The following is a 26,597-nucleotide window of genomic DNA, read 5'->3' on the forward strand; positions in this document are numbered from 1 at the left end:
GTCAGGGTGTCTCATGAAATCACATCTTTAGTTGGTCTGTGTTAGCTGTTGTAGTCATTACAAGGTGGTTTATATAGGCTGCCTTATATAGCCGGCACAGAAAAGACCACACAGTAGCTCCTGAGCATCAGTGGCTGAAGTTGCAGGTAAAGTCAGACACAGGGCAGTTTATCAAATGCAACTTTATTCAACTTTTTTTTTTTTTTGACATAGTTAACACCCTCTAAAACAGGAGCACACTGCTATGTTGTACCAATTAAGACTTTTACAACTAAAATTCTGCAACATGTGACTTCAGTATTGGAGCGTGTTTATAAATATATATATATATATATATATATATATATATATATATATATATATTATATATATATTATATATATATATATATATATATAATATATAATTTAAAATTTTAACTATAATATAAGGCACTTCGAACCATTAAAAATACTGATATTAAAAAATATCTTGATGTGCAAAAATAAACAGAAAAAAACCCAATCTGATAGTGGCCCTGTCGCAGGTCTTCGTCTAATATTAACCCTTTGTGCACTGCTATAGCATATTTACACTTCAATCCACGACATTCCTTTTCAATGCGCGCAATGTGGTGGGCTAGTTCACAGAGGTACTTGCCCGGAGTACTGAGGATGGAGAGTGAGGGAGAGAAACTGGTGGCAAGCTACCAATCCGAATTGTTGTTGCAGGGAGGTCATGGCAAAGTGAGGTACTGGACAAAGGGCAGCGAGATTGCTAGTCTATCAGCATGCAGCCCTCTCCATGGTCCCGGCAGTAACTGTGCGGTTCTGGACTGCTGAGTCTCAAGCTGGCTCTGCTATTGGCGAAAGCCCAAGGATCTGTATTCCCTGACCGCTGGAAGAAGCACTCAAAACTTTTTGGTTGATGAGGATGAAGGCAATGCTAAGCCGAACAAGTCGTTTTTTTAAATGTTTTTTTAACCAATAAAGTATTTTTTGAGATGAGAGTTCTGTTTTTTTTTTTCTCCTTTATTTTAACACTCTTCTTTGCACACTTAGACCTGCGATGTGTTTCCAGGATTGCTGGTTTTTACTGAGCAGCAGCATCAGCAGCGCGGGGAAGTGAAGACAAATAATCAATCTGCTGCAAATCTAGTCAAGCAGCAGCGACGAAAGCTTAATTCAGAAACATACAGCAATAACAATATATAGAATAATAAAACAATAGAATAAAACATTGCTATGTGGGACACAGCCCTAATAATATTAAAAAAAAAGAAATTGAAAGCTCCACTGATGGAAATGATTACTTTTAACTACAGATAAAGTAGCGGGCACAAGGAAACGCAGTGCAGACAGAGTTACAAACCATGACCTTCCATTCACAAGACGCTGCAGACAAAGACTATTGTTGCAAATGAGGAGGAGGGAGGGAGTGTATGTTGCATGTTCAAAGTGCAGGTGCGTGCTCAAAGGGTTAATAGGTCAAACAGCTTATTATTATTATTATTATTATTATTATTATTATTATTATTATTATTAATAATAACATTTAAAGATTGGACCCAGCGCGGGTCCGTGTCAACCTTGGCTTGCTCCACTGCAGTGCACTGGACAGCACCTTGTCGGGTCTGTGGAGCAGCCCCGGTCCTGCTTACGGCCCTGGCTCGGATCCCATTGCATGAGACACGCTTTGAGTCACAGCCTGGTTACAGGAAACGGCAGGCTGCTTCTGAGCGGAGATGGAAGCTGCTTCAGCTTTCCTGGGCTGACGAGCTGGTGGTGTTTCGCAATGCGGTCTGCAGCATGGAAGAATGGAGGACCGGGGGCTTCAGGAGGCAGTGGGGGCAAGGAGCTGAGCCAAGCTAAGCAGCGGAAGTGAGCAACCTGCCCTGCCAGTCCGCCTTGTCCTGCAAACGTCACAAGTCCCAGTGGGGTCTGGTTTCCCAGCAACACGCATTAACCTTTTACAATACGCGGCTGGTGATACAGCCACACCGAAAGACAAAACAACGTCGACATGAGAAAATGTCTCGTCTTAAAAAAAAAAAAAAAAAAATGTATTGAAATGTCCTTGGGGAATGATCCCTGTGTTTCTGAAGTGCCTTCGCTACAGCAGGCGAGAGCAGGTAGAGGCTGGTCACTGTGCTGTAGCAGGGAGGAGAATTGGTAGATTCAGAAGCCCGCTTAGGGAACACCTGGGATGGGATCCTGCCCTCAACACAGGTGCTTCTCTCTCTCAGCATGACCTGGACCATGGCTCCCCCTGGGGTTGGTGTCTGGCCACTGCAAGTTATTTTACTGAGTTAATGTCCTGTGGTGAGAATTTCCCACCTCGTCCGCTTGTTTGGATTCTATTTTATTTATTTATTTTATCAGTATGTTTACAGATTGCACTGGGTTCAATGTTATTAGCATTTCTACAAATTGCACAGGACAGGGCAGGATTCAAAGTACCTTGCATCTTTAAATCTCCCATAATGATCCAATGCACAACCTCAAAGAACTGGGATCAAACTGGCAGCCCCTTTCCAATACAGGTTAACAGGCTTAAACCAGACATGCCGGATCTCATAGATCTCTGTGGATCTATCCACTGTAAACAGCTTTAAAAAACCATCAGCTTAAAACGTATGTCTTAAGTGTTCCGGGTGAATGTTCAGTGTGTTTGCATGTAATCAGAAATGCAGAAGAGCCGATGGGATGGGCAGGTGACCGGACAGCATTACCACCAGTCCAAAGCGAGAGGTTTCTACCAAGCTGCCCCTAAAAATGCACAGAGCAAAGCCACGGTCCTCCCTCTTAGAGCAAAAGAGAAAAGGAATGCCATTGCGTGGTACTGTCCACTGCTGTCTTTAAGAAATCTGTATAGAGGAAAAGAAATGTTATCTGAGCTCTGAGCTTCAGGACGAGCAACCCCTTTATATCCTGACGTCTACTGACTGCCATCCAAGCCCCCCACCCACCCAGGAATGTGGATTAGTTTACAACAGCGGGTTTGAGGACAACTGAGCCAGAAGGAATGACCACCCAGCCCTGGGTTAGCGACTCAGGGCTGGAGAGAGTGCCTGCCCTGGTGGAGAGATTCAGGACGGTCCCCGGCATGCCCCCAAGGTCTTCCCCTCTGGGTCTCAGCTTGCTGGAGGGCTTGGAGCCAGCCAGTTTGGAATGCTTCCCGAACGGCGCCCCGCTTTTTTGCGAGAAGCCCCCGGTCACCAATGAAACCAGGGGCAGCCCCAGACCACCGGTGGAGAAGCCGGACGACACCACGGGTGATTTGGCCAGGCCGATGGGAGCACCGTTGAAGGAGAGGACCGGGTTGGGCAGGGCACCCAGGGAGGGTGACCCCAAGCTCGCGCAGGCCAGCGCGCTGAGGTCCAGGGGCCTGGCGCTCAGCGGGAGCGGCAGGGAGCGGCCCAGTCCCTGCAGGCTGTGGCTGCCGAAGAGGGCGGCCGGGCTGGGGATGATGATGTGCGCCCCGCTGACGTAGGGCCCCTCTGCCCCCCTGCCCCCCTGCCGCAGCGCCCCCTGCTGCTCGTGCATCGCGTGGTGCCCATGAGCCTTGATGTGCTTGCGCAGGGAGCTGGGGTCGGTGTAGCGCTTCAGGCAGCCCGCCATCTTGCAGTAGTAGGGCTTGTCGACGTAGTGCGTGCGCGTGTGCTTGAAGCGGTCGCTGGAGTTGGAGTAGCGCTTGTTGCAGCCTTCGTATGGGCAGATGTACGGCTTCTCCCCTGGAAAAGGAACAGGAAGAGAAACACAGGTTCAAGAAACTGAAAGGAATTAAAGACTTGGATGAGTGACAAGGGTGTAATCTGGTGAGAGGCACAGACCCGGCACAGTTCGGTGAACTGCAGGAACTTCAGGAACACGATCCAGAAAAGGAAAGTGGAATGGTTCAACAAATCAGACTGTTCAGGTCTGTGCAGTCTCCCGAATAACCCTTATAAAAGTTTATATTATATAAAAGGGTATATTTGCACGCTATTTTTGCAGTTTTATCCCATGCTTTTTCCATGGTTACAATAGCAGAGTTTACTAGGTTTGCCATGTTTATTGATTGACTGTGCTTTATTGCACTCTGCAATGCTGTTACTGTGAGCGGGCTGCCCCGGCACTGACCTGTGTGCGAGCGGTTGTGGATCTTGAGGTTCTCGAGCCGGGAGAAGCTCTTGTTGCAGGTGGGGCAGCGGTGCGGCTTCTCATTGGTGTGGGTGCGGATGTGGATCAGCATCTTGTACCTGCAGAAGGGAGACAGAGACCAACAGAGGTCTGTGAGGGAGAAAGAGAGACTGCAAGAAAGTCTCCCATGTCCTAATGGTATATTTGATCCTAATCCTGTTTTTTTGTTGTTTTTTTTTTTTTTTACATATATTGCTGTATAAATCTTTATTCATTTGGAACTGAAAACAGTGTCTGCTGTGAGGATTCCTACCTGGCATTGAAGCCACGCCCCCTCCTGGCACAGCCCTCCCAGTGACAGCAGTACCCAGAATCCTTTTCAGGCTTGACGTGGAAATCGTTCACGTGGTCAACCAGGTCCTGCAGCGAATTGAAGAGCAGGTTGCACTGCGAAGAGGAAGGATCAGAGGTGAGAGAGGCCCGGGCAGGGCAGGACAGGATAGGTCACCCAGGTGAGTTACTTCAACACTCTGCGTGGCTGCTGTGGTTTACAAGAACACTTCACAATCAAAACAGCAAACTGAACATGCATCTTGCGCACCGTAAGCAAATAATACCCTCTACAAGTGGAACTCACTTTGCCATTGATGTCCATTAGGGTTCCAAATCTGCATACCCTCCTCTATACTGGACATTGCGAGTGTCCACGCTTGATACAGAGGGACACCACAGACTGTCAGGCAATGCTTCGGTAATTATAGGACTGGTCTGCTGCTTCGTTCCTTTTTAAAGTGTACTTTATTTAATTGCATACTCAACATCGTATACACTGTAACTGAAGCACTGCAGGAAGACGTCACATTAACAGCTCTCTCGCACACTCGCTCCACAGTGTTTCACTCACCTTGACCCAGCGGCAGGCCAGCTGCTCGTCGGCGGTCAGCTCCGGAGAGGTGGGCTTCTCTTTCGGAGGGCCAATGAACATGGAGGATGGCAGGTGGAGCCCGCCCCCTGCACCAATAGGCAGAAAGAACTGGAAAGCCTGGGAACTGGCCCCGCCCTCAAAGTACCGGATTGGTGGAGAATCCTACAAGGACAAACACTTGTGTGAAGCAGGGTGGACAGGCACATCACCTCTCATTACTTGCATGAATTCACTGATAATCCTGGATGAATCAAACCCTAGGGCTGACACCTTTCCTGCACCCTAAAAACTTTAGACATGTATCGACTGTGACAAAATCATAAAGAAACATGACCTGCAAGTATAAAGAAAATGATAGAGAGGGAACATCTTGATCAAAAAACTAACAGACAACATCTGTGTGAAATTGTGTGAATATAATGAGCGTCAAGCCCTGTCTTGCAGAATGCTCTCTTCACTCCTCATGTATTTGTTATCCATTACGTCAAAACCATGAAACAGAAGGCAAAACTGTACAAACGGCGTGCTCGCTGCGCCTCGTACTCACCCTGCTGAAGCCGGGCGACGCCCTGTTCCCTTCGGGCAGATCCGCAGGGCCGGGGGGCGGGGAGAGGCTGAGCCCCATCGTGGGGGTGGCTGTGTTTCGGGGTTCAGGCTTCTTTTGGGACTGAGAGCGGGGCAGCGAGGACTGACCTGGGGGAACACACAGGGGGTCGGGAATGGAAATAAGACTCCTGTTGCAAAGCAGTTTGATCCATTCCTGATTTTACGATGAGTTTAATAAGACACACCTGAGCTTGCTACTCTATACACACTGTGGCTAATCAAGCTCGTAGTAAAACCCGGAATGGGCGACTCCTGTTTCCAGGGGTTCTGTTACCTGAACAACGGGCAGCCAACAGACAGACAGAAGCATATTACAATCCCCTCACCTGTGCGTGGGGAGGAGGGTACAGCCGGCATGATCACCGCGCTTCCGTCCGGGGCCATCTTAAGCTGGCACTGCCGGGCGCTGTGCGAGTCCGGAGGGGGGTCCCCCTTCGCCCCCCGCACCTTCGACAGGGTCAGCTTCAGGTCCAGGGGCTCGTCTAGGGACAGCATCTCCGCGGCGACGGGCAGCTCCGCAGGTGCTACTCACAGACACGCCTGGCGGGGAGCCCAGATAGCCCAACTGTAGAGGACACACAGGCAGGCTCTGTTACAGGGAGGCTGACGTGAAGGCTGCTAATCTATGCTCAATGGATGAAGTGTGCTAGCAACATGCATCCCCTGCGATGACTGTGCTGCAAATACAAAAATAGAGTTCAAGAATAAGAACATCTCATGGGACCTGCATCCACCACACCTAAGTGCAAATTCCTATTCCTTCACAGAATCCAAGCTCACACATACAAGCACACAGATCTATACACACACACACACACACACAGCCCAGTCCCAGGCCTGCCTCAAAGAGCTTTGCACAAACACTCATTCAAAGGAATTTGTCAAATGTAAACCAGATGGTACACCCCCCACAAACCCTGCCCAACTCCGGAAATGAACTCTTCAGACCCTGTGAACACACACGCACACACACACACGCACACACACACACACACGCACATGCACAGACAGCCAGGCTCTGTTCAAGCAAATGATCCCAAACTATCTGTATCGGAGCAGATTATTCGTGATGAACGGTCGCGAGCGTGACCTGGCATCTGAGATCAGACAACTCAGAGACGAGCTTCAGCACTCCTAAGTGTGTCACACAGGCCTTAAAACACGCTATTTACAGTGTGGACAGCATGACAGTAGTAATTTCATAATCGATCATGACTAGACAAGATTGTGTACAGACTGACTGATGATACTCGAACTAACCACTGAGCTACTCAAACACACTGCCTTCCACACTGCAGCCCAGCACACTAACCACTGAGCTACTCAAACACACTGCCTTCCACACTGCAGCCCAGCACTGTAACCACTGAGCTACTCAAACACACTGCCTTCCACACTGCAGCCCAGCACTGTAACCACTGAGCTACTCAAACACACTGCCTTCCACGCTGCAGCCCAGCACTGTAACCACTGAGCTACTCAAACACACTGCCTTCCACACTGCAGCCCAGCACTGTAACCACTGAGCTACTCAAACACACTGCCTTCCACGCTGCAGCCCAGCACTCTAACCACTGAGCTACTCAAACACACTGCCTTCCACACTGCAGCCCAGCACTGTAACCACTGAGCTACTCAAACCCACTGCCTTCCACACTGCAGCCCAGCACTGTAACCACTGAGCTACTCAAACACACTGCCTTCCACACTGCAGCCCAGCACTCTAACCACTGAGCTACTCAAACACACTGCCTTCCACACTGCAGCCCAGCACTCTAACCACTGAGCTACTCAAACACACTGCCTTCCACACTGCAGCCCAGCACTGTAACCACTGAGCTACTCAAACACACTGCCTTCCACACTGCAGCCCAGCACTCTAACCACTGAGCTACTCAAACACACTGCCTTCCACACTGCAGCCCAGCACTGTAACCACTGAGCTACTCAAACACACTGCCTTCCACACTGCAGCCCAGCACTAACCACTGAGCTACTCAAACACACTGCCTTCCACACTGCAGCCCAGCACTCTAACCACTGAGCTACTCAAACACACTGCCTTCCACACTGCAGCCCAGCACTCTAACCACTGAGCTATTCAAACCCACTTCCACACTGCAGCCCAGCACTATAACCACTGAGCTACTCAAACACACTGCCTTCCACACTGCAGCCCAGCACTCTAACCACTGAGCTACTCAAACCCACTGCCTTCCACACTGCAGCCCAGCACTCTAACCACTGAGCTACTCAAACACACTGCCTTCCACACTGCAGCCCAGCACTCTAACCACTGAGCTACTCAAACACACTGCCTTCCACACTGCAGCCCAGCACTCTAACCACTGAGCTACTCAAACACACTGCAGCCCAGCACTCTAACCACTGAGCCACTCAAACACACTGCAGCCCAGCACTCTAACCACTGAGCTACTCAAACACACTGCCTTCCACACTGCAGCCCAGCACTCTAACCACTGAGCTACTCAAACACACTGCAGCCCAGCACTCTAACCACTGAGCCACTCAAACACACTGCAGCCCAGCACTCTCACCACTGAGCTCCTCAAACACACTGCAGCCCAGCACTCTCACCACTGAGCTACTCAAACACACTGCCTTCCACACTGCAGCCCAGCACTGTAACCACTGAGCTACTCAAACACACTGCAGCCCAGCACTCTAACCACTGAGCCACTCAAACACACTGCAGCCCAGCACTCTCACCACTGAGCTACTCAAACACACTGCAGCCCAGCACTCTAACCACTGAGCCACTCAAACACACTGCAGCCCAGCACTCTCACCACTGAGCTACACACTGCAGCCCAGCACTCTCACCACTGAGCCACTCAAACACACTGCCTTCCACACTGCAGCCCAGTGGGCACCTGGTAAAACTGATCACACTTTTCATCACCTTATTATTGAAGTCACATCTGACTTTTAGGTTTACTAAAGAGAGGGGTGAGATGTATAAGGAAGGAACAAATTATTTACCATCAAACTCCTGGTGTTTCAATAATACAATTAATTGAAGGTGTCTGTGAAACCCGGGACTGGCTGCTGGGCTTGTCTGAAGCCCTGTGATAATAATTACCAGGGAAGCAGTTTGTTAATTAAAGGTGTCAACTCTACCCTTGCCTTCAAGGTCCACGCACTAACAATGCAGGCTTGTGTTCTCCCCACTGAGAGTCACCTCTTCCCCTGTGCTTGGCAACTGGGAGCGCTGGGACCACTGACACAGAGCTGATTACTCTGCACGCAGAGGGCATGCTTTTTAATTAAGGGCCTGGATGGAACAAAAACATGCACCGTTCCATCCTCCACCGCCCCCTACTCGCCCTTCGAAGAAACAAACCCTTTAAAACGAAGGTGCACCCGAGGGCCAGAACGGGGCAGACTGGGTCCATTGTGTCTGCCTGCATGTGCTTAGTGTAATGAGTTTCAAACGTTTCGTATCAAACCTCATTTTAGTTTCTCGATTATATCATAGGAGTTTTTTAAACTGCAAACCCAGCATCGCATATGAAACGCACGGCACCTGCATGCAACTCCCTGTCGAAGAATGCCGGGACCTACAGTACAGCTAAAGGTAGACGTATGCAAACAATTACTGGTGCAGACCGGCAGCTGGAATAAATGAAGCCCTCCCTCCATCCTCCCCTCCCTTTCCTGAGAATGCTCTGCGTTGGCACAGACCGGTGTCAGTGTCGGCAATGAGAATGTGGAATGTTGCACTGTCTCTGCGGGGGAGCTGCAGTGACCACCCCTGCTGGAAGCGTTCACAGAGCAGCACCCCAACCCCCCCCCACCCCCGAGGGAGGACCTTCGTTATACTGTTCCAAATCCCTCAGCACTATTCAAACACACCCGCACTACTTCTCTCTCTCTCTCTCTCTCTCTCTCTCTCTCTCTCTCTCTCTCTCTCTCTCTCTCAGCAGGACACCACATGTTGTTCAGAAGACAGGTTGTATTCTTGTATTGAGTAGCACTCCACTGTGGCAGGGCTGACAAGACCAAACTTGCTCACATAAGAGAACCACTTCACTTGTCAGGGCTTTGAGAAAAGCACCACTGTCAAATCCCCACTGAACGCTCCACAGGGCCTCTCTCAACGGACAGCGACTCTGCTTTAAACACCCCACCTTGCCCTTGAACACCGCCTGGCACTCCTTTAATCATTAAGCGATTAAATATTTTACTGAAACACAAACTTTGTAAGAATGTCTGGACTGGATCACACTTGGAACTGCCCATCCAGGGACTGACTTCACTGCTCCAGAGTAAGGACAGGGCTGCTCCCTTTGAAGGCTCAGTCTCACCTTCTTTAATGCCTGCAACAGAGCCTCTTTGAAGGGCTTCTTTGTTCAACACCTTCTCCAACTAAATAAACAAGCGGCTGGTTGATAAGGGCAGCGACAGATTAGCCAGTGGAGCTGAATTGAAAGTTTGTGCTGTCAGGCGGGATTTGCTTAACAGTTTCCTCAATGGAAGCATGTCACTAAAATGAAGGCAGGCCAGTACACGACTGCACCCCACCAGACAGAGCCTGGGACTCCACATCCCGTAACAGAGAATCTCAGTGCACTGCAGCATTACATCTTCACATAAAGTTTTGCCATTCGGAGTTTCATCGGATTTTGTTAAGCTTTACTGTTATTTTCTCCCTTAAACAACAGCGAGGAAAAATAAGTGAAGCATCGAGCCCTGAGCATCAGTTTGTACATGCATGGTTGCATGTTTTGATCTGCAGTGGAATTCAACCTGTTCCCAGCCCTTCACTGGAAAACACAACGCTGTGAAAAGCAGTTTCCCCCCGAAGCTGTTATTTGATGGGGTGTGTTTCCTATAATCTGCAGCCGGTGGCATGGTCCTCAGAGTACAGCAAGGTCGCTGGGGTGCAGTCTAGACACTGGGCGTGCCTGACCCTGCAATGTATTTACACAACATGTCTTACATATAAACTGTATCGGGAGGACCATTCCCCCAGCTGTGATGAAACTTGCGAAGGGCATCCTTTAGCACAAGGTGTTGAGAGTCATGCGCTCGCTTCTTCATTTCACTATCTGACTTGAGGATCAAAACATTAAAACCGTGAAATAATGGAAACGGTGAACTAGTGTACAACTTACAGACGACGTGGGCTGACCGCGAATCAACCGAATTTGTGAATTATTGAAGCGTGGAAAAATCGAGGGAGCTCCGTTTCAGAATCTGACAAACCTGTACAACATGCTCCCAGCAGCTGAAACAATCAGCTGGAATATTTCATATTGCACACATGCTTGCATGCATGGATCCCCTCACACGCACACACACGCAGCAGTGTCTACAGTCCCTAGTGCTGGCCCCTCTCTGGCTCTCCCTCCCTGGCTGCTCACAGGGCAGCCCTTGACCTCAGTCTTGGCAGATGTTCCCCCCACCCCTGACGCACAGCACCCTAAATAAACTCATTCTTTCCCTGCTTCCCCGCTTAAAAGGCACAGGGATCTGAGACAGGAAACCTCAATTTCCACTCAGCTAGGGATGGGCCTCTACTCACAACAGCCTCTCCTTCTCCTCCATTTCACACACACACACACACACACACACACACACACACTCTCTCTCTCTCTCTCTGGCCCTAATGCTTCCTCCTCTCCGTTGCCATGTCATTCTGTGTGGTTGCAGTAATGTGTGTTTTCAATTTTGTATCTCTCTATTTCTCCTCCACAGCATTTATCGTCTCTCCTTATCCCTCTCCTGCCTGCTATCCGAGGAAAGTGCAGCAAGCCTCCAAACCTTTATGATTTTCTGTGAGAACAAACAGAACAGAAAATGGGAGCTCAGTGTTGGTTGCCTAATTGAGTCAGATTCAAAATATATCCTCAAAAGTAGACAAGGCAGGCAGGCAAAGAGAAAGACAAGACAGACACCTGTTAGACTCCGGTGTCCAGGAGAAATTAAAAAAAAAGAAATGTCAGGAGCAGAGCTGTCCCTAGCTGGCAATCAGGCTGGCAAGCTTACCGTGCTGCCGGTGGCACAGAGCCAGCACTCTCAGACGCTGAGGAATTCCACGTCCGAGAGCAGAGAAAGGGAGAGCGGCACTCTCATGGCCTCGCTGTAATGCTACCTGCCTCACCGCTGGGGAGTCGGCCCGATCGGGAGGGAGGATTTAAGGAGGCACCGCTTGAGTTCCTCAGAGCTGCAGATCTGATACATCAGCGACCAGACCTCTGCAGACATCTGACCTGGCGAAGGAGCGAGCTGCAGCCGGCTTGGAGGCCACTGCTCTCGTAATTCAACCCCCCTGGCAACCAAGGGCTGTCTGGCCAGTATGTCGTGTGGGGGTTCCTTTAAAGGTGGGAGGGGGGGGGAGGGGGGGACTCGCTTTCACCCTCCCCCCTCTCCTCCACCACTCCCAAATAGGTTTCCACCACTTAATTACTGGGGAATTTCAACCTGCTTAATCCTTTCTGTTATTCCTGACGCGGCTTGAATGATAAGAGTGAAATGCAGCTGCTGACAGACTGAATTTCTTTACTCTCCGTGCTGAAGCACAACACTAGAGGAGGGGCAGCGACGCTTTCAATGCAGCCAAGTCCTTCTTTAAGAGCCCGAAGTACTGCAGATGCAGTAGGTATTGCAGGATTTCCGGCACAAGGGTGGAGAGGAATACTTCTGCCGCAGTCTCTCTCAAGCTCTAACCACAAGGCTGCACTTCCTTCAAGATCTTGGCAACATTTACTATTCTTCTCCCAGTTCCAAATCGCTACCTCGCAGTCCTCTGGTCTAACTACTTTGCCATGCTGCCTCCTAGTCTCAACTATAACCACTGGGCCACACTGCCTTTTTGTCTCTCAGCAAAACTCACGAAGCCACACGGCCACCCAGACTCTCAGCTCTACACCCTAGATCTCACTGCCTTCCCAGTTGCTCATCTCTAAGACACAGGTCTCACTGCCTCCCAGTGCCTCTGCTCTGGACACAAGGCCACATACTACAGTGCCTATTCTCCACTAAGCAGAACTGAATTAGCTGCCAATGCACGCCTCATTTCCACGGCATGCCAGGGATTCACAGCAGTCAGTGACGCACTCCACACTGTGCAGAAAGCAATAGCTGAGGGGTCTGCAGGATGAATATAGAGAACGCCCCAATCTGAGAAAGCCTTCGACCGCTCTACCTGGGGATTTTACTCATATTTGGCTGACAGGAGGGACACCACCAAAATAGGAATTCGTCAGAGTTTCCAAGATGTTAGAATTAGCTATTTTCAGATTTCGCAGTCTATGAGTTTTTAAAGGGGTTGCAAGAGGATTGTTGCGTGTTTGACATACTGGTACCGTAACTGAGCTACTCAAACCCAACACCTCCAGCCTGGCAGACATGCGACCACTGTCAACAACCTCCCTTCGATTCTCCACCTCACTCCTACTGCCCATTGCTGAGCAGCATGAACCCGATCCCTGCCCCCCAGCTGCAGGGGGAGAGCAGGCAGCCCCTGGGCGCAGTGCCTCCCAGTCTCTCTGTTAAGAGTGCAGACTAGGAGTCTGTTCCTTCTGGGCCAGCCTCCTGGCACTGGGACAAGGTCAATACAGCGGGCTCTCTCTCCCTCTCTTTCCCCCTCTCTGTCTGTGTGTTCAGCTGAGAAGCCTTTCATCACCCCTCGACTCCCTCCGCCCACAGCCCAGACATCGGCTCACCTAGCCAGCGGCCACCTCCGACAGGAATTAGCGCAGGAGGAGCCCGGCGGCCCCCGCTGTCGAAGCACGCCATGCGGGGGACTCTCCTAGAGAGCCCTGGAGCTGGGGAAAGTGCCAACAATCGACCAGCAAAAAACAAGATCATTAGACACCAGACTGTTTCACAAAGCCCAGGATTATCTGTGGACGCGTTCCTTGTTTGTTTGCCAGCAGTGACTTTTAAATCGGGCTGGACTACTTGACTGCAAAAAGAATGTTGCTCAACCACATTGACTCCCACCGCATAGCGGTTTGAGTCACTCCGGGTTTTCGTTACCAGGCTAAGCCATTTCAAACAGAGATTAGCACCAAGGTGTTCATCTTTAGTTTGTTACTGTATGTGTAGCCTGGCACAGAATTCTGGTGAGTATCTCAATGCACACAACCTCCATACTGCTGGACGTGCACCAGAAAGCAGTGTGGATAGAGAACTCACACGTGAGACGTGGTTGGATGAATCTGATTTATGAACATTGCACATGCCCTCTGCCAATCTCTTTCAATTTTGTCCATTTAAAAAAACAGTCTATGATGAATGACAATTTGATTTTATTACTGTCATACAAGGTTCAAACCATCGCGTGTGTCGGATTGCATTTCGTGGCAAACCCCCTGCCCCCTAAAAAATTGGATTCTGTTTCCACTCAAATAAAATCAACTGGTGTCTGGATATTTTCTTCCACCACAGTTAAGCAGTTTGGGTGTTGTTGATGGTTCAGTTTGTTTACATTCACAGGCCCTCCCTGCTTATCTCCAGCACTGTCCCAACATAGCAGGGTGACAGCTCCCTGTGACTTCACAACACAAGCACCCCAAAATAATCCACTAACACTATAAATAACTCTTAGGGTAAAATGAGTATTAATACACTATAAATAACTCTTAGGGTAAAATGAGTATTAATACACTGTAAATACCTCTTAGGGTAAAATTAGTTTTGCCCACTACTTGGTACACAATATTATAAACATCACGTGTTGGAGATTAATAAAAACGGGGAATCTGTCTAGCAAATACAGTGCCTCAAGCATTGTAAACACACCGCACACAGGCACGCACAACTGCGTGAGGAACACAAGGGATGTTGATGGAAGTGTCTGGTGCTCATCTTCGAGAAACTAGGTCACACATTCACCAAACCGGGAACGATGCCACATCTCAGCTAATGCAACAACAACAACAAAATACAATAGAAATACAATTAAAAAAAAGTAAAGAACACACATTAACATTGTAAAGTCTGCAACGCCTGGTGTATTCTGCAGAAGCACCTGAAATGTCAACGTTACCTTTGGGATACCCCGGTCTCGCTTAATGCTCGTTCTCTCCGGCTCCTTTTTTTTTTTTTTTTTTTCTCGGGGGTAAACTTTTTTTTCACCCTCTCTCTCTAAATCCTTTTGCTGCAAACGAGCTTTTTTATATCTTTTAGCGGTCTCTCCCTTCGCCGTTAAGAAAAAAAAGGTCTGTCTTGATGCGTTAAGGTGGTAAAGAGTAGAATATCGCGTTGAAAATAATGTGGTTTTTTTGTTTGTTTGTTTGTTTTTTAGTAAATACTTAACAAAATATTTGATGCAATGGATTCTTTAAAAAAAAAAAAATTAAAAAAAGGTTGTTGCCGTGTCAGTTTCCAAGAAATATGCACGTCGTTTCGCATTCAGAAACCCGTTCAGAATTACAAGAATAGCCTTGCATTCCTTAAATAAAAATAATTAAGAAGAAAAAAGATTTCCAATATAAAAAGTGCATCGCTTATTGGCGATGGTGGTCGCGGGACGGGACGGGGGGGTCGGGGGGGGAGCTCAGATGAGGGAGGGAGGAGGATAAAGGAGGGGAGGGGGTGCCCCTGCCTCTGCCACTGCAGTGATTCCCAGTCCCGACCGTCGCCCCTGGGTTCCTCGGAGAGTGCGCACAGAGACAGGCGGTGAGGAGGTTTCGAAGCGGCTGTCTGATTTAGACAAGCCCCGACCGGAGTCAGTCAGCCCGCCGTGTCTCCCTTTCCTCAAAGACCAGCCCCTGACCCTGCCAGCTCAGCGCATGTCTGCAGCTCCGCCCATTCGCCCCTCAGACCAGGCTTGGGTTTGTTTTGCAAAGCACCGCTAGGACATTTTTATTTTTAATGAAAACCGGGCCGTGTCTGTGTTTTAACCTTGTCGTGCGTCCTGGATTATAAAAAACGCCGAGAAGCCAGGCCACATGTTCCTAATGCCGAGTCAGTGTGCGCATTGTGTTGCCTTTTTAAATTGTCATTCTATTATTATTATTATTATTATTATTATTATTATTATTATTATTATTATTATTATTTATTATTATTTATTTATTTGCAGATGCCCCTTACCCAGGGTGACTTACAGTAGTATATAAAAAGTACACATAAAAATTAAGAACAAGATACAAAACACAATGTCTTCAGTAGGAGCAAAGGTTCTGTCTAGAGTAGTACTGTACTAGCTAACTGCGCGACAGCGAAAACGTGGAGGGACTTATATTTCTTATCAAAACGTTTTTTTCACGAGTTATATCGCACCTTATTGAGTCAGAATTTAACATAAATCACGCACATTTACTGTATGCATTAGGTGGCAAATATTGTAGCTTAGGTTTGCAAGTTAATGTATACTGAGAAAGCTAATCAAGAGTTTTTAGGATTGAAAATGTAATAGGCATAAACCCACTTCTAGAAAATGTATTTACCTTGGAGATAATAATAATAATAATAATAATAATAATAATAATAATAATAATAATAATAATAATACTAAAAGAACTGGAATGACATTTCCTTAATTACTTACTGACAAGCCACACATAATTTATTAAAGTAAAAGGCAAAATTATGGTGCAAAATATCTTACCTTGCAAAAACAATTCATTGTGATGTTAGTAAGAAATAGAATATTTGTAGCTGGATTGCCTTGTACTCGACCTACTGTCTGCTGTCTGTGCATATGTATTGTTTAAACTAGACTATAAAACTTGTGTCATTTTCTTTTGATTGGTCAGTTCAAGTGCCTTCAGGTCGGCCAAAAGGTAATTTAGCCAACCCCACTTTAAAATCTGTCCACACAAAAGCAAAGTTTGCTTCTTTTTCCATGAATATCTGTATTTCTGGTATGCAGTTTATTATTATTATTATTATTATTATTATTGCACCCATGTCTGTCCCACAACCCGTCCAGTATAAAGGGTGCAAACAGTCACCTCACCCTTAACTGCCACTAGGATGCGCTGTGGTTGAGGCAGACCTCAGTCCAATACATACTGTAACAGACCAGGACTGGAGCAGTCAGTAGACTGTAACAAGCCCTGAGAGTGATTCCTTACATATTTAGCTGGTTTCCAGCTTTTTAGAAATGGTAGTTAGGCTGCTTTTCGTCTGGTTGTTAGCAGTTACCAGGTCAGAAGCAATCCTGAGGCTAAAAGTGCTTAACATCCAAGGGTAAGGGTAATAATGGCGAGATTCTCCACTGCATTACACACCACCTGGAGTTTCTCACAGTTGCAAAGAAGTCTTGTTATGTTACTGTGTGAATACCGCCCCCCCCTCCCCCAGCTTGTGACCGAGTGCATGGTTTTGCATGTCGGGCTCAGTGAGAGACCGGCATGAAGTGGCCATTCAGTCCATCTCATTGTTACTGTCTTGTGATGCCTTACTGTCTCTTTCAATGCAGTCAGTATGCTGCCGTGGTATTAGTTGTTGCTGTTCATCTGTTTTAATGTCCTGTTTCTATTTAACCCAAAAGGAAACAGATATTTTTCATTGCTGTCCGCGTTGTAGGATGCAGGTGGGTGACGTGTAAACGGATAAGGATGTAGAACTCTGAAAAGCTATATTTAATTTTCATTTCATCACGATAAGGCTGTTAGAAAAGCAAACGACAGACTTCGCTCTTTCAATAGATTTTCAATAAAAAAAATTAACCAGCTAGCATTTTGCACAATTTATAACTGTAAAATGTGCACAGTGAAAATAGGGTATTATCCTTAAATAATAACAGTCCGTTATTACATTAATTGAGCATTTTAGAAGAGTGGTGGTACGGGGAGAGACGCAGGATGCAAATATCCCTGCTTGTGTTTAGTGTGCTGTTAGTTACGCCAGCGCCTCTTGAATTATTTTGCAGGGTGTAATGACCACAGATATGGTGTCAAATGTAAAAACAATGAAGTGACGAGCCTCAGTCGCTGCCAGTGGACCAGCAGAGGAAGTGTATACTAAATACAGACCCTCATCAAATTTTGCTGGTTAAAAAACCCTGTCGATATACCGTCCACTATTACACCCCCCCCCCCCACACCCCCCCCCCCCCCCCCCCCCCCCCAAAAAAAAAAAAAAAAACAAACAAAAAAAAAAAACAAAACACCTAATTAACGTCTGTAACAAAAAATTTTTTTCGAGATGTTCTACATTTGACAACTGTTGTAATGTGTTTTTTTTTTTTTTGTTTATTTGTTTGTTTTTAGTATTACTGTGTAACTCATTTTAATGTCCTGCTTCTATGAAGAATTGCAATCTATGATTATATATTGGTTTGTGCGTGTTTTTGCGTTGTTGTGCGTGCACGTTGTAACCTCTGCTGCTGTTTTCCTGTATTGTTGCTTGCCTCGTCGCTCCCATTTTGTGTTTTTGCTATGCGGTATACCAACGCTAGCAGCGAGGGCGGTACGCAGCAAGTCTGTGCAGCGCTCTCTCTCTCTCTCTCTCCTCATCCCTAAAATGGTGTACAAGTTCAGCTGTTTCAATGTCACCCTCTTTCTCCCTCCCCCGTTTTTTTTTTCTCTCTGAATTGTTGCTGTTTTTGCTATCCTTGCCAACTCGTCAGCTGATGAGGCCGGATCACTTCATAGTGGCGAATGAAGACAAATGAACTGACACGCACTCGCTCGCTCCCATTCACATTTTGTCTCCGGTCTAGTGCAAAGCGCCCGACTCTTCTGCAAGACTCAGCATGCACCTTATTTCACATTACATGCATGAGGATTAACCCTCGCTTTAGACCTTTTCCCCAACGAGTCTAGATTGTTTTTGTCTGTTGAAATAGTCCTTTGTTTACATGCAATACCTTACTCTGCGGAAGGCTTTGGCAGTGCTGAGTGATTCTTACCAGCTGTTTCCCGCCTTGTACGAGACATCTGATCAGCTGCAGAAAGTACACACACACACACACACACATATACACACATGCACATACAGCCAGGGAGAGGGAGCGCCACACACACGCAGAGGAAATCCCATCAGCTGAGAGACGAATAACATTACAACTGGCGCACACGAGACGGAGGCTTACAACACCCATTAAAAAAAAGAAGAAGCGTAGAATCGTGCAAGAAAATTAAGGGCGCTAACAACGGAGTCGAGACGCGGGACGAAAGCATGGAGTATTTCATGGTACCGAGTCAGAAGGTGCCGTCTATACAGCATTTCAGGAAAACGGAGAAAGACGTCATCGGGGGTCTCTGTAGGTGTGTAACTGCTGTTTATGTTTGTCTTTACGTTAACGTTATAATTACACCCATTCATAACACTGTATCGCACCGAGCTCGGCGTTGCACGATCAGTGATTTCTGTTTGTTTGTTTGTGTGTGTGTGTGTGTGTGCAGGCTTATGGTTGTTATTTTGTACATTACTTTGGAGAGGGGAGGGGGGTGCGGGACCTGAGGAGCCGTCTCGAGGTGTTTAATTGCATTAATTGGGAGCGCCGCAGTAGGGTGTTAATGGGGCTGTCGTTACTTTGTTAGTTTCAGGGTGAAATTGATTTAAAAATAAAAAATGTGTCCAGCGAACGTAGCCCACGTGGTTCGCCTGCTGCACAGCCATGCTGCTAGCTGCGGGTATGGGCTGGTTGTTTGTGTTAGGCTTAGAAGTTTTTTTGTTTTCTTTTTTTTTTTGGTAACTCCCCGCCAGTGAGATTCTGCACATTTGCATTTGCAGTGCTGTATCTGGGTCCGCTCTTTTGAAAGCGGGGTGTTGAGCCAGAGGTCCGTTGAGTTTATGTCGGTTTGGGAGCTTGTTTTGCGAGGTGTACGGAGCGGGCATTGTGGCTGCTTGCGGCCATGCTTGTTGCGTGGTGGTTTTTTTGTTTTGAATATTTTTCACACGTCTTGCTGGTTAATGAACGTGGGGGGGAGGTTAGCACAATGCTATTGGTTGCATTATGGTCAGTTTGGCATGTTTCCCATTGTTTTCACAGTGCTAGCCCCGCGTAGCCGTGCTCTAGCGTGGTAATTGCTGCCTGTGCCATGCTGCCTGCAGATCTGAAGCTGGATCGCATTGTTCATAATGGCGCAGAGGCTCGCTGTGGTCCGACTGAATTATTTGAACTGCGCCAGATGTCGGGTCTCGCTTCAAAGCAAGGGAGCTCTGCTCGTTTCGAGAGTGCGGGTCGGCTCTGCTTTTAGCTGTCGGCCTTTTGGCACATTATTTATTAAGTACTCTTTAATAAAAGGGGTGTGTGCGTGTTTGAGACGGGCCTGTCTGCGTCCTTCTCCGAGGACAGGGAGAGAGGGAGCTGTTTTTAAACTGCCTGGGAAATGTAGTACATTAAAAACCGCAGAGAACCCTGGGATTTGTAGTGTGGTTCGCAGTGAGCACGCTGCAACACTTTCTTTCTCGTGCTGAACCTTCAAGCTGTTGGCGATGAATGACTTTACTGTATTAATTAATAACTTTGTGAAACACGACGAAGTAAAGGGCGGTACACGCCATGTGGATGCGCGTTTGCGATTTTCTTTAATTCAGTTAATACGGCCGCTATACTATCGTTAGGAGGCCTTACCTTCCCGCTCGCATAGTCTGTGTCTGAAAGTTTATGTATTTATGCATTTATGTATGTACGCATATATTCAGTTTTTAAACCGTGTCATTAAGGCTCTCAGTTCCTGTAGTCGTGTTCTACAACCCAGCATCATTCTGCTGCGCTGTAATAACGCCGGAGCTGTCACCAAGCAACCGCAGCTGTACTTGCTGGAAGGGTTTCTTGGTCTCTGGCTGCCGGACTTGAACTTCAGACTTTCTTTTGTTAGGTGACCACATGGCACATTTCTTGTGGCTGTTGGCTATAACGAATTACCTGCCCGTACGCAGTCGCAGTTTTTGTTGGCACTGCTCGATTGCAGTTTAAGCAAACTCCTGGGCAGGGCTGCCCAACCCCGGTCCTGGGGACCCACCCCTGTGTGTCTGCTGGCTTTCATTCCAACTGAGCTCTTAACTTTACTTAAGTAATTTTAATTTTACTTAACTAAACCCATAGTTGTACAGATAAATTGCTTTATTAGACTTTTTAACTTGTTTTCAGTTCTTAAACAGTTGCAGATTAAGTTTGCTATAACATTTTACAACAAGTATTTTGAAATGCAACCTTTTTAGAAGCTGAGAACAGTTAAATCTAATTAAGCAAATTATGGGTTCATTTAAGTAATTGAGAGCTCAGCTGGAATGAAAACCAGCAGACACAGGGGGTCCCCAGGCACGGCAATGGGCAGCCCTTGCAACAGCCTGGTCACTACACACCATTCCTGCAGCTCACTTGTTGTTTTTTTTTTTTTTGTACAGTTTGTATTTGTAGCCAGCCAGCTGCAGAAGGACTGGAGATAAGGTCTAATAACTCAAAGCGTCTTCAGAGGGATTCTGATGTAGCTCTCAGAAGCCTGGGCAATGCAACCCCAAAGCACTTTCTCACACCCCCTACACCTTTCACATGTCTGTTTGATTGCAAGCCCAGCAAGCTTCATCCATGATTTCAAGTCTGCCCATTTACCTTGAAGTAATTTGCACCCCTCCACCCACCACCTCTGGAAACTTGTACAGTGTGTGATTAGTATTAGTTTACTGGCATTTAAAATGGGCTTGATTGCACTGTATATAGAATCACATTTACATGCATCTGATCCGTTTATCCTGACTTTGCTCTTTGTTATTTGATATCACATCTTTATAAACTGAGTTCCCATGCCCTGATTAGAACTAATCTTGGGCTAGCTTAAGTATCATTAGTTAAACAGGTTCTGTGAAACCAGCCTTAGATGTCTGATCCTTTTATGTTAACTTGGCTTGACTTTTTCTAGATCCCACACATTGTCTTTGTGTGGCTTTTTCTGCACTTGAATAAAATACCACAGCAGCAGCTCTCAAGCGGGCTGTGGGTCATGCTGGCATGGAGGCACAACACCCGTGCTGGAGTCGCTCACACTGCCCTCATACTGGCCCAGTGCATTGCTGTTACACTGGCCAGCTTCATTCTACAGATGATGCTGCGCAGTGCCTGTTCACAGTTCAGATGGTCACCCCTGACGAGGGTTAACTGATATGACTCCATGTACTCTGAGACAGTTCAGCCTTTTCAACTCGCCCCCCAATGCATTCTCGGTGCAGTCCTACTGCGAAAGGTACCTGAGACAGGTAAGCCGTACCAGAATGCACTGCGATGTGAGTTGAAAAGCCTGGAGTGTCCTGGTTTACATGGAGTCACATGGTAACCCTCCTCCTGACTCTTAACCCCAAAGTGTTGACCAAGGCTTCATTCTTTTACACCTCTTGTTAAGACTAGGAACATTCTCACTTTGCCACTGTTCTATGTTTATTCCTCTGGCCCAATAGCAGCGTGTTCTGTTTCAGAATCTGTTTCCAGTCTTCAGTAATAGTTGGGACAGTCCCAAGGCGCATGTACTAAGCATTAGCAGATGGGCTTGGAGCTTGTTGAAGCGTGCAGAACAGGCCAGCAATGTTTAAAAAGCTGACGAGTTGGGATTGTTGGAGAAGAGGGTTCTGTGTATGCCTGCACTTCCAGTAAGTTCTGCCCACTGCAGAGCCTGTTATCTGTTGACGTCCACCTAGATAGTCCAGATTTCGGAGGGTTCAAGCGTCGATAAATAAGTTGTCCCCCGAGCAGAAGCGTAATTTTCCACACACGGTGTCTCTCTAACACCTGAGATGAAAAGCCTTTCTCTCCACTCTACAATCCCCAGGGTCTGGCTCAAAAGGAAGTCCCTGGAGATGCTGTTAAACTGGACCCTGTTGCAGCTGATCAGTGGCAGTGATGCCCGCAGAGCCGGCTCTGCGTTCCTGCTTTGTTTGATGTTCTGTCCTGAGATGAAGGTGCGGCGTGATTGCTTTCTGCACAGTAGCCCCCTGTAAGAACATGCTTTCCAGTGGCTTACAGTTTTCACTTCTTCCTGTTCCCTGTGTGTTGAGTGTTCGTCTGTAATTGCTGTTGAAAGGCCCTGACAGTGCACCCCGGCAGAGCCACAGGACTGTGGTTTAAAGGACGTGGGCAGAAAGCCTTATTGTGCAATTCGCAGCTGGTCTTTTGATTTTTTTTTTTTTTTTTTTTTTTTTTTTTTTAAATGTAAGTAAACTCTCTGCTTCTGCCAGCTTTACAATGGTTTCAGGTAGAGACTCTGGTGAATAGACCCACATCTGTGAAGCGCCATTAAAAAGCGAGGCTGCACTGGGAGTCCTATAAGATGGGGTGTTTGTTTGGGCGATTGGGGCTTGGTAGTTGTGGTTTTGTGCAATTAAGCGGTAGCTGTATTTGTAACTTGCATGTTCACAAAAGTCTAGTACACTTGTTGGTCTGACTGTCAGCGAAGCAGTGTTTTCATGCATAAAAAACATTCTGTAATATTTTTTTGATAGGATTAATAGGATCCAGCAGTGGCTTTCTTTTTAAATGGTGTGTGTGTGTGTGTGTGTGTATTAAAATACCATAACCTACATTCAATAACCACTGATGGCTGTGCCCCTGGCTCCTGGTGTTTAAACTGCCTTCCCTTGTTTGGCGTGGCCGTGGTTCTGACGCATGGTGACTCTGCGTTCCTCTTGCAGCCTGGCCAACATCCCGCTGACACCAGAGACCCAGCGGGACCAGGAGCGGCGCATCCGGCGTGAGATCGCCAACAGCAACGAGCGCCGGCGCATGCAGAGCATCAACGCAGGATTCCAGTCCCTGAAAACACTGATCCCACACACTGACGGGGAGAAGCTCAGCAAGGTGAGTGTGTACCAGCAGAGATGCCATGCCGGAGGGGCAGCAGCTGCAGCGCCTGTGTAGCTGCACTTTAAAAGGAGGCTTTGTGTGCTTCCTCGTGGAGCCAGCAGCAGTCCTTAACCCGAGGGCTGGGCCTGTCTTGTGATGAGAGGAGGCAGGGATGACGATGATGCGATTGCGTGGGTCCCTCACAGCACAGCCTGCCTGCCTGCCTGTGTGTGTGTGTCTCTTACTGTTATCCAGAGATTGGAAATAAGACCCCTTGCATAGCGTTTTCACCTATTCCAGTTTTACTGCAAGCTTGATTAGGTAGGTAACGAGCTCAGGTGTGTCTTGCTAAACTCCTAGTGAAACCAGCAATGGATCAAAGTGCTATGCAATTGGAGTCTTGCTTCCATCCCTGCAATAAGACACATCCCCTGCCATGTGAAACGCAGCAGAGCAGAGTTGGCATGTACTGAATCATATGAAATCATTTTGGCACACCAAGATTTAATGTGTGCCTTCAGAGACCAGAGGGAGGGGGGTGGGGGCAGCACTTGAATGAATGCAGTTATTGTAAGTCCGTCCCGTCCCCCCCCCCTTCTTTGAAACCTTCAAGCTCACTGAAAGTTCCCAGCTGTGTGCAGTGCGGTTCATATAAACATCTCTCCTCCCCTGCAGGCTGCCATTCTCCAGCAGACAGCGGATTACATTTTCTCACTGGAGCAGGAAAAGACTCGGCTGCTGCAACAGAACACTCAGCTGAAGCGCTTCATCCAGGTACCGGATGGCTTGCTGTTTTGGGGGTGTTGAGGGTAGTCAGAACTCTGTCTTGAGCTGAGCCGTGTGATTTATTACCACAAGGCTCGGTATTCATTTAAAGTGCTAAATTGGCATCGCCATCCACTGAGCACGAATAGCAACACAAAAAAAAAAGTTCAAGAAAGGAAATGTTGGAAAACAAACGAGGAATTGAATCTGGAGTCAAGATGGAAATATTGACTCTGCGATCGGAGCACACAGGTAAAAAATGACATGAGGCTGGTGTCTCAAACCCTGATGTGGACTAGCTAACATTGCCTTTTCCAGCTGGAATTGTGCAGTTCGGAATTAATTGCACCTGTAGTTGTAATTACCGCCAGGTCTGTTTCTAACCCTGTTCTCCCCCCAGGAGTTTGGAGGCTCGTCCCCGAAGCGGAGACGGGCGGAGGAGAAGGACGAGGGAATCGGCTCCCCGGACATCCTGGAGGATGACAAGGCGGAGGACCTGCGCAGGGAGATGCTCGAGCTCCGGCAGCAGCTGGATAAGGAGCGTGCCGTCAGGATGATGCTGGAAGAGCAGGTGAGCAGCAGGGAGCGTGACTGGTTTGTGTCTGCATGCAGTCCTGTGCGAGGCAGCCAGGGATCTCCATTCACTGTGGACTCCTCTTGTAAAGGTTACAGAGATTGAAGTTGATCCGCTGGTCAGTTTCCATGGAGGTTGAAGAATTGCTGAGATGAAACAGACGACAGTATGTAGCAGTAGAGCTACCTGTAATATAATACTGTATTCCGATCCTAAACGATTCACAGATGTCAGAGTGTAACATCTGGACTCGCATTCCTTTTCTTTGTACCGGATTCCTTGTTTTTGAAAATCACATCCATCCAGATCCTCAGCCTCTCTCATGAGAACAGTGACTGATGTGCTGCTGCAGCTCTGTGCAGGAATGAGTGCTTGCAGCGAGGCCATTTATTATTTTCCTGTTATTTACTGCACTGTTAGGGGGTACTTTATGCAGTAAATATCTCTGTGATGACTCTGGGGAGGCTGCAGTGTCCTGCATCTCTTGAAGGGTGGGGGTTCAGGGGTCCTGACTCGAGTCTGAACTCTGCCCCCCCTCCCCGACAGGCGCGCACTCTGGAGGCACACATGTACCCCGAGAAGCTGAAGGGGATCGCTCAGCAGGTGCAGCTGGAGCAGGAGCTAGAGAGCCTGGAGAGGGAGAGAGAGACACAGCCGCCCGCGCAGACCTGCCAGGTCAGCAGAGCTCCCCAGCAAACACACTGCCTGCAATTTTGCTGTTCATTCCAGGGCTGGAAACAGGATTCCCAGTGTAGAGCAGTGTCACCCAGTCCAGGTTTTAATGCGAGCTTGATTAGACACAGTGGGTATAGCCTGTCCATCAAAGAGCAGTTGATAGCGAGTGACTTGCCTCTGACCTCCCCTTGCTCACGGCCCCTCCACTCTGTTTTTTTTCCTGCTCTCAGCTGTTGCTTCCAGCCTCCCCCCCTGAGCCCACCCACCACGCCACAGTCATCGTGCCAGCGCCGGCCCCGCCCCCAGCAGCGCATCACGTCACCGTGGTAACCATGGGGCCTACCTCCGTCATCAACACAGTGTCCACATCACGGCAGAACCTGGACACCATCGTGCAGGTAGGGATCTAGTCATGTTTGCAAGAAACCGATTACCTTGGCTTTGTCCCTTGGTGTACATATCCTAGCGATACACAGATCTGTATCTTTTTCAAGGTAATCCTTGTTGTTTCTTTCACAAAAGACAAGTCAACCAATCCCGTCAGCGTTCTATCACATCTCCTCTCAGTTCGAAAGTAAAAAGAGCAGCTCTAATGCTTTGTGTCATGATTGATCCTGTTCCTGAGTCCGTTCTTTGTTTGGGATTTCTAAGAAGTTCATGCAGGGTGTGTAGGCTCAGGGTGCCTCTCTCTGTAACCGCTGTACACGGTGTGAGCAGTCAGAACCTCTTGCCCAGACTGCTTGAGGTCTCCTGTAGCTGGTAGTTTCTCCGAGGCTGTGCCTGGGTGCTGATTTGTTTCCTCTGCCCAGGCGATCCAGCACATCGAGGGAACACAGGAAAAGCCCAGCGACGAGGAGCAGCGGCGAGCGGTCATCGTCACGCCGGTCAGGGCATTCTCGGAGCTCGGCCACGACTCGGACACGGCGTCGGACAGCGAGGGGGAGAGGATGAGGGAGCTGCCCTGATGGGAGGAGGAGGAGGATCCTGCTCCCGCTGCTCCCGCTGCTGCTGCTGCTGCTGCTGCTCACGCCGCTGCTGGGGGACGATCCATTCGGCGCGGAGTGTCAGCTCGATTTTCAACCCAACGCAAATAGGTCTTTTTTTCAGACCTTACCGATACTGTACAAAACTAAAACAAGAATTATATATATATATATATATATATATATATATATATATATATATATATATATATATATATATTATATATATACCAACCCCTTTCCCAACCCCTTTCCAAATATATTT

The 26,597-nt window shown here is 47.8% G+C and overlaps 2 protein-coding genes across 4 annotated transcripts; one reads left to right on the top strand and one right to left on the bottom strand.

The window, feature by feature from the left end:
• Window positions 1-428: 428 nt before the first annotated feature.
• LOC121300873 (zinc finger protein GLIS2-like) lies at window positions 429-15,343 on the bottom strand. 2 transcript variants are annotated; one of them, XM_041229828.1, is made up of 7 exons: window positions 14,651-15,343; window positions 5,958-6,196; window positions 5,573-5,718; window positions 5,005-5,187; window positions 4,414-4,547; window positions 4,101-4,219; window positions 429-3,712 (listed from the first exon to the last, which is right to left on the bottom strand). In XM_041229828.1, the coding sequence occupies exons 2-7, from the start codon at window positions 6,124-6,126 to the stop codon at window positions 2,961-2,963; spliced, it is 1,503 nt and encodes a 500-aa protein (XP_041085762.1). In that variant the 5' UTR covers window positions 6,127-6,196; window positions 14,651-15,343; the 3' UTR covers window positions 429-2,960. The 2 variants fall into 2 exon arrangements, with proteins under 2 accessions (XP_041085762.1, XP_041085763.1); XM_041229829.1 differs by lacking the exon at window positions 14,651-15,343 and adding an exon at window positions 11,644-11,840.
• Window positions 15,344-18,259: 2,916 nt separating this feature from the next.
• On the top strand, window positions 18,260-26,526 carry LOC121300464 (transcription factor AP-4-like). 2 transcript variants are annotated; one of them, XM_041229038.1, is made up of 7 exons: window positions 18,282-18,824; window positions 23,185-23,350; window positions 24,011-24,109; window positions 24,501-24,671; window positions 25,221-25,349; window positions 25,580-25,747; window positions 26,159-26,525. In XM_041229038.1, the coding sequence occupies exons 1-7, from the start codon at window positions 18,736-18,738 to the stop codon at window positions 26,312-26,314; spliced, it is 978 nt and encodes a 325-aa protein (XP_041084972.1). In that variant the 5' UTR covers window positions 18,282-18,735; the 3' UTR covers window positions 26,315-26,525. The 2 variants fall into 2 exon arrangements, with proteins under 2 accessions (XP_041084973.1, XP_041084972.1); XM_041229039.1 differs by lacking the exon at window positions 25,221-25,349 and having other exon boundaries at window positions 18,260-18,824; window positions 26,159-26,526.
• The last annotated feature ends 71 nt before the right edge of the window (window positions 26,527-26,597 follow it).

Source organism: Polyodon spathula, chromosome 26, assembly GCF_017654505.1.
Source record: "Polyodon spathula isolate WHYD16114869_AA chromosome 26, ASM1765450v1, whole genome shotgun sequence".
Taxonomy (NCBI): domain Eukaryota; kingdom Metazoa; phylum Chordata; class Actinopteri; order Acipenseriformes; family Polyodontidae; genus Polyodon; species Polyodon spathula.

Excerpts from the sequence above, each read along its gene's own strand:
- LOC121300873 (XM_041229828.1), bottom strand. The coding sequence starts at position 6,126 with ATGCTGTCCCTAGACGAGCCCCTGGACCTGAAGCTGACCCTGTCGAAG. Across the intron at positions 4,548-5,004 it reads TGGCCTGCCGCTGGGTCAAG|TGCAACCTGCTCTTCAATTC; the intron begins GTGAGTGAAACA and ends TCCTCTTCGCAG. Across the intron at positions 3,713-4,100 it reads CCACAACCGCTCGCACACAG|GGGAGAAGCCGTACATCTGC; the intron begins GTCAGTGCCGGG and ends TTCCTTTTCCAG.
- LOC121300464 (XM_041229038.1), top strand. The coding sequence starts at position 18,736 with ATGGAGTATTTCATGGTACCGAGTCAGAAGGTGCCGTCTATACAGCAT. Across the intron at positions 18,825-23,184 it reads GTCATCGGGGGTCTCTGTAG|CCTGGCCAACATCCCGCTGA; the intron begins GTGTGTAACTGC and ends TTCCTCTTGCAG. Across the intron at positions 24,110-24,500 it reads AGCTGAAGCGCTTCATCCAG|GAGTTTGGAGGCTCGTCCCC; the intron begins GTACCGGATGGC and ends TTCTCCCCCCAG.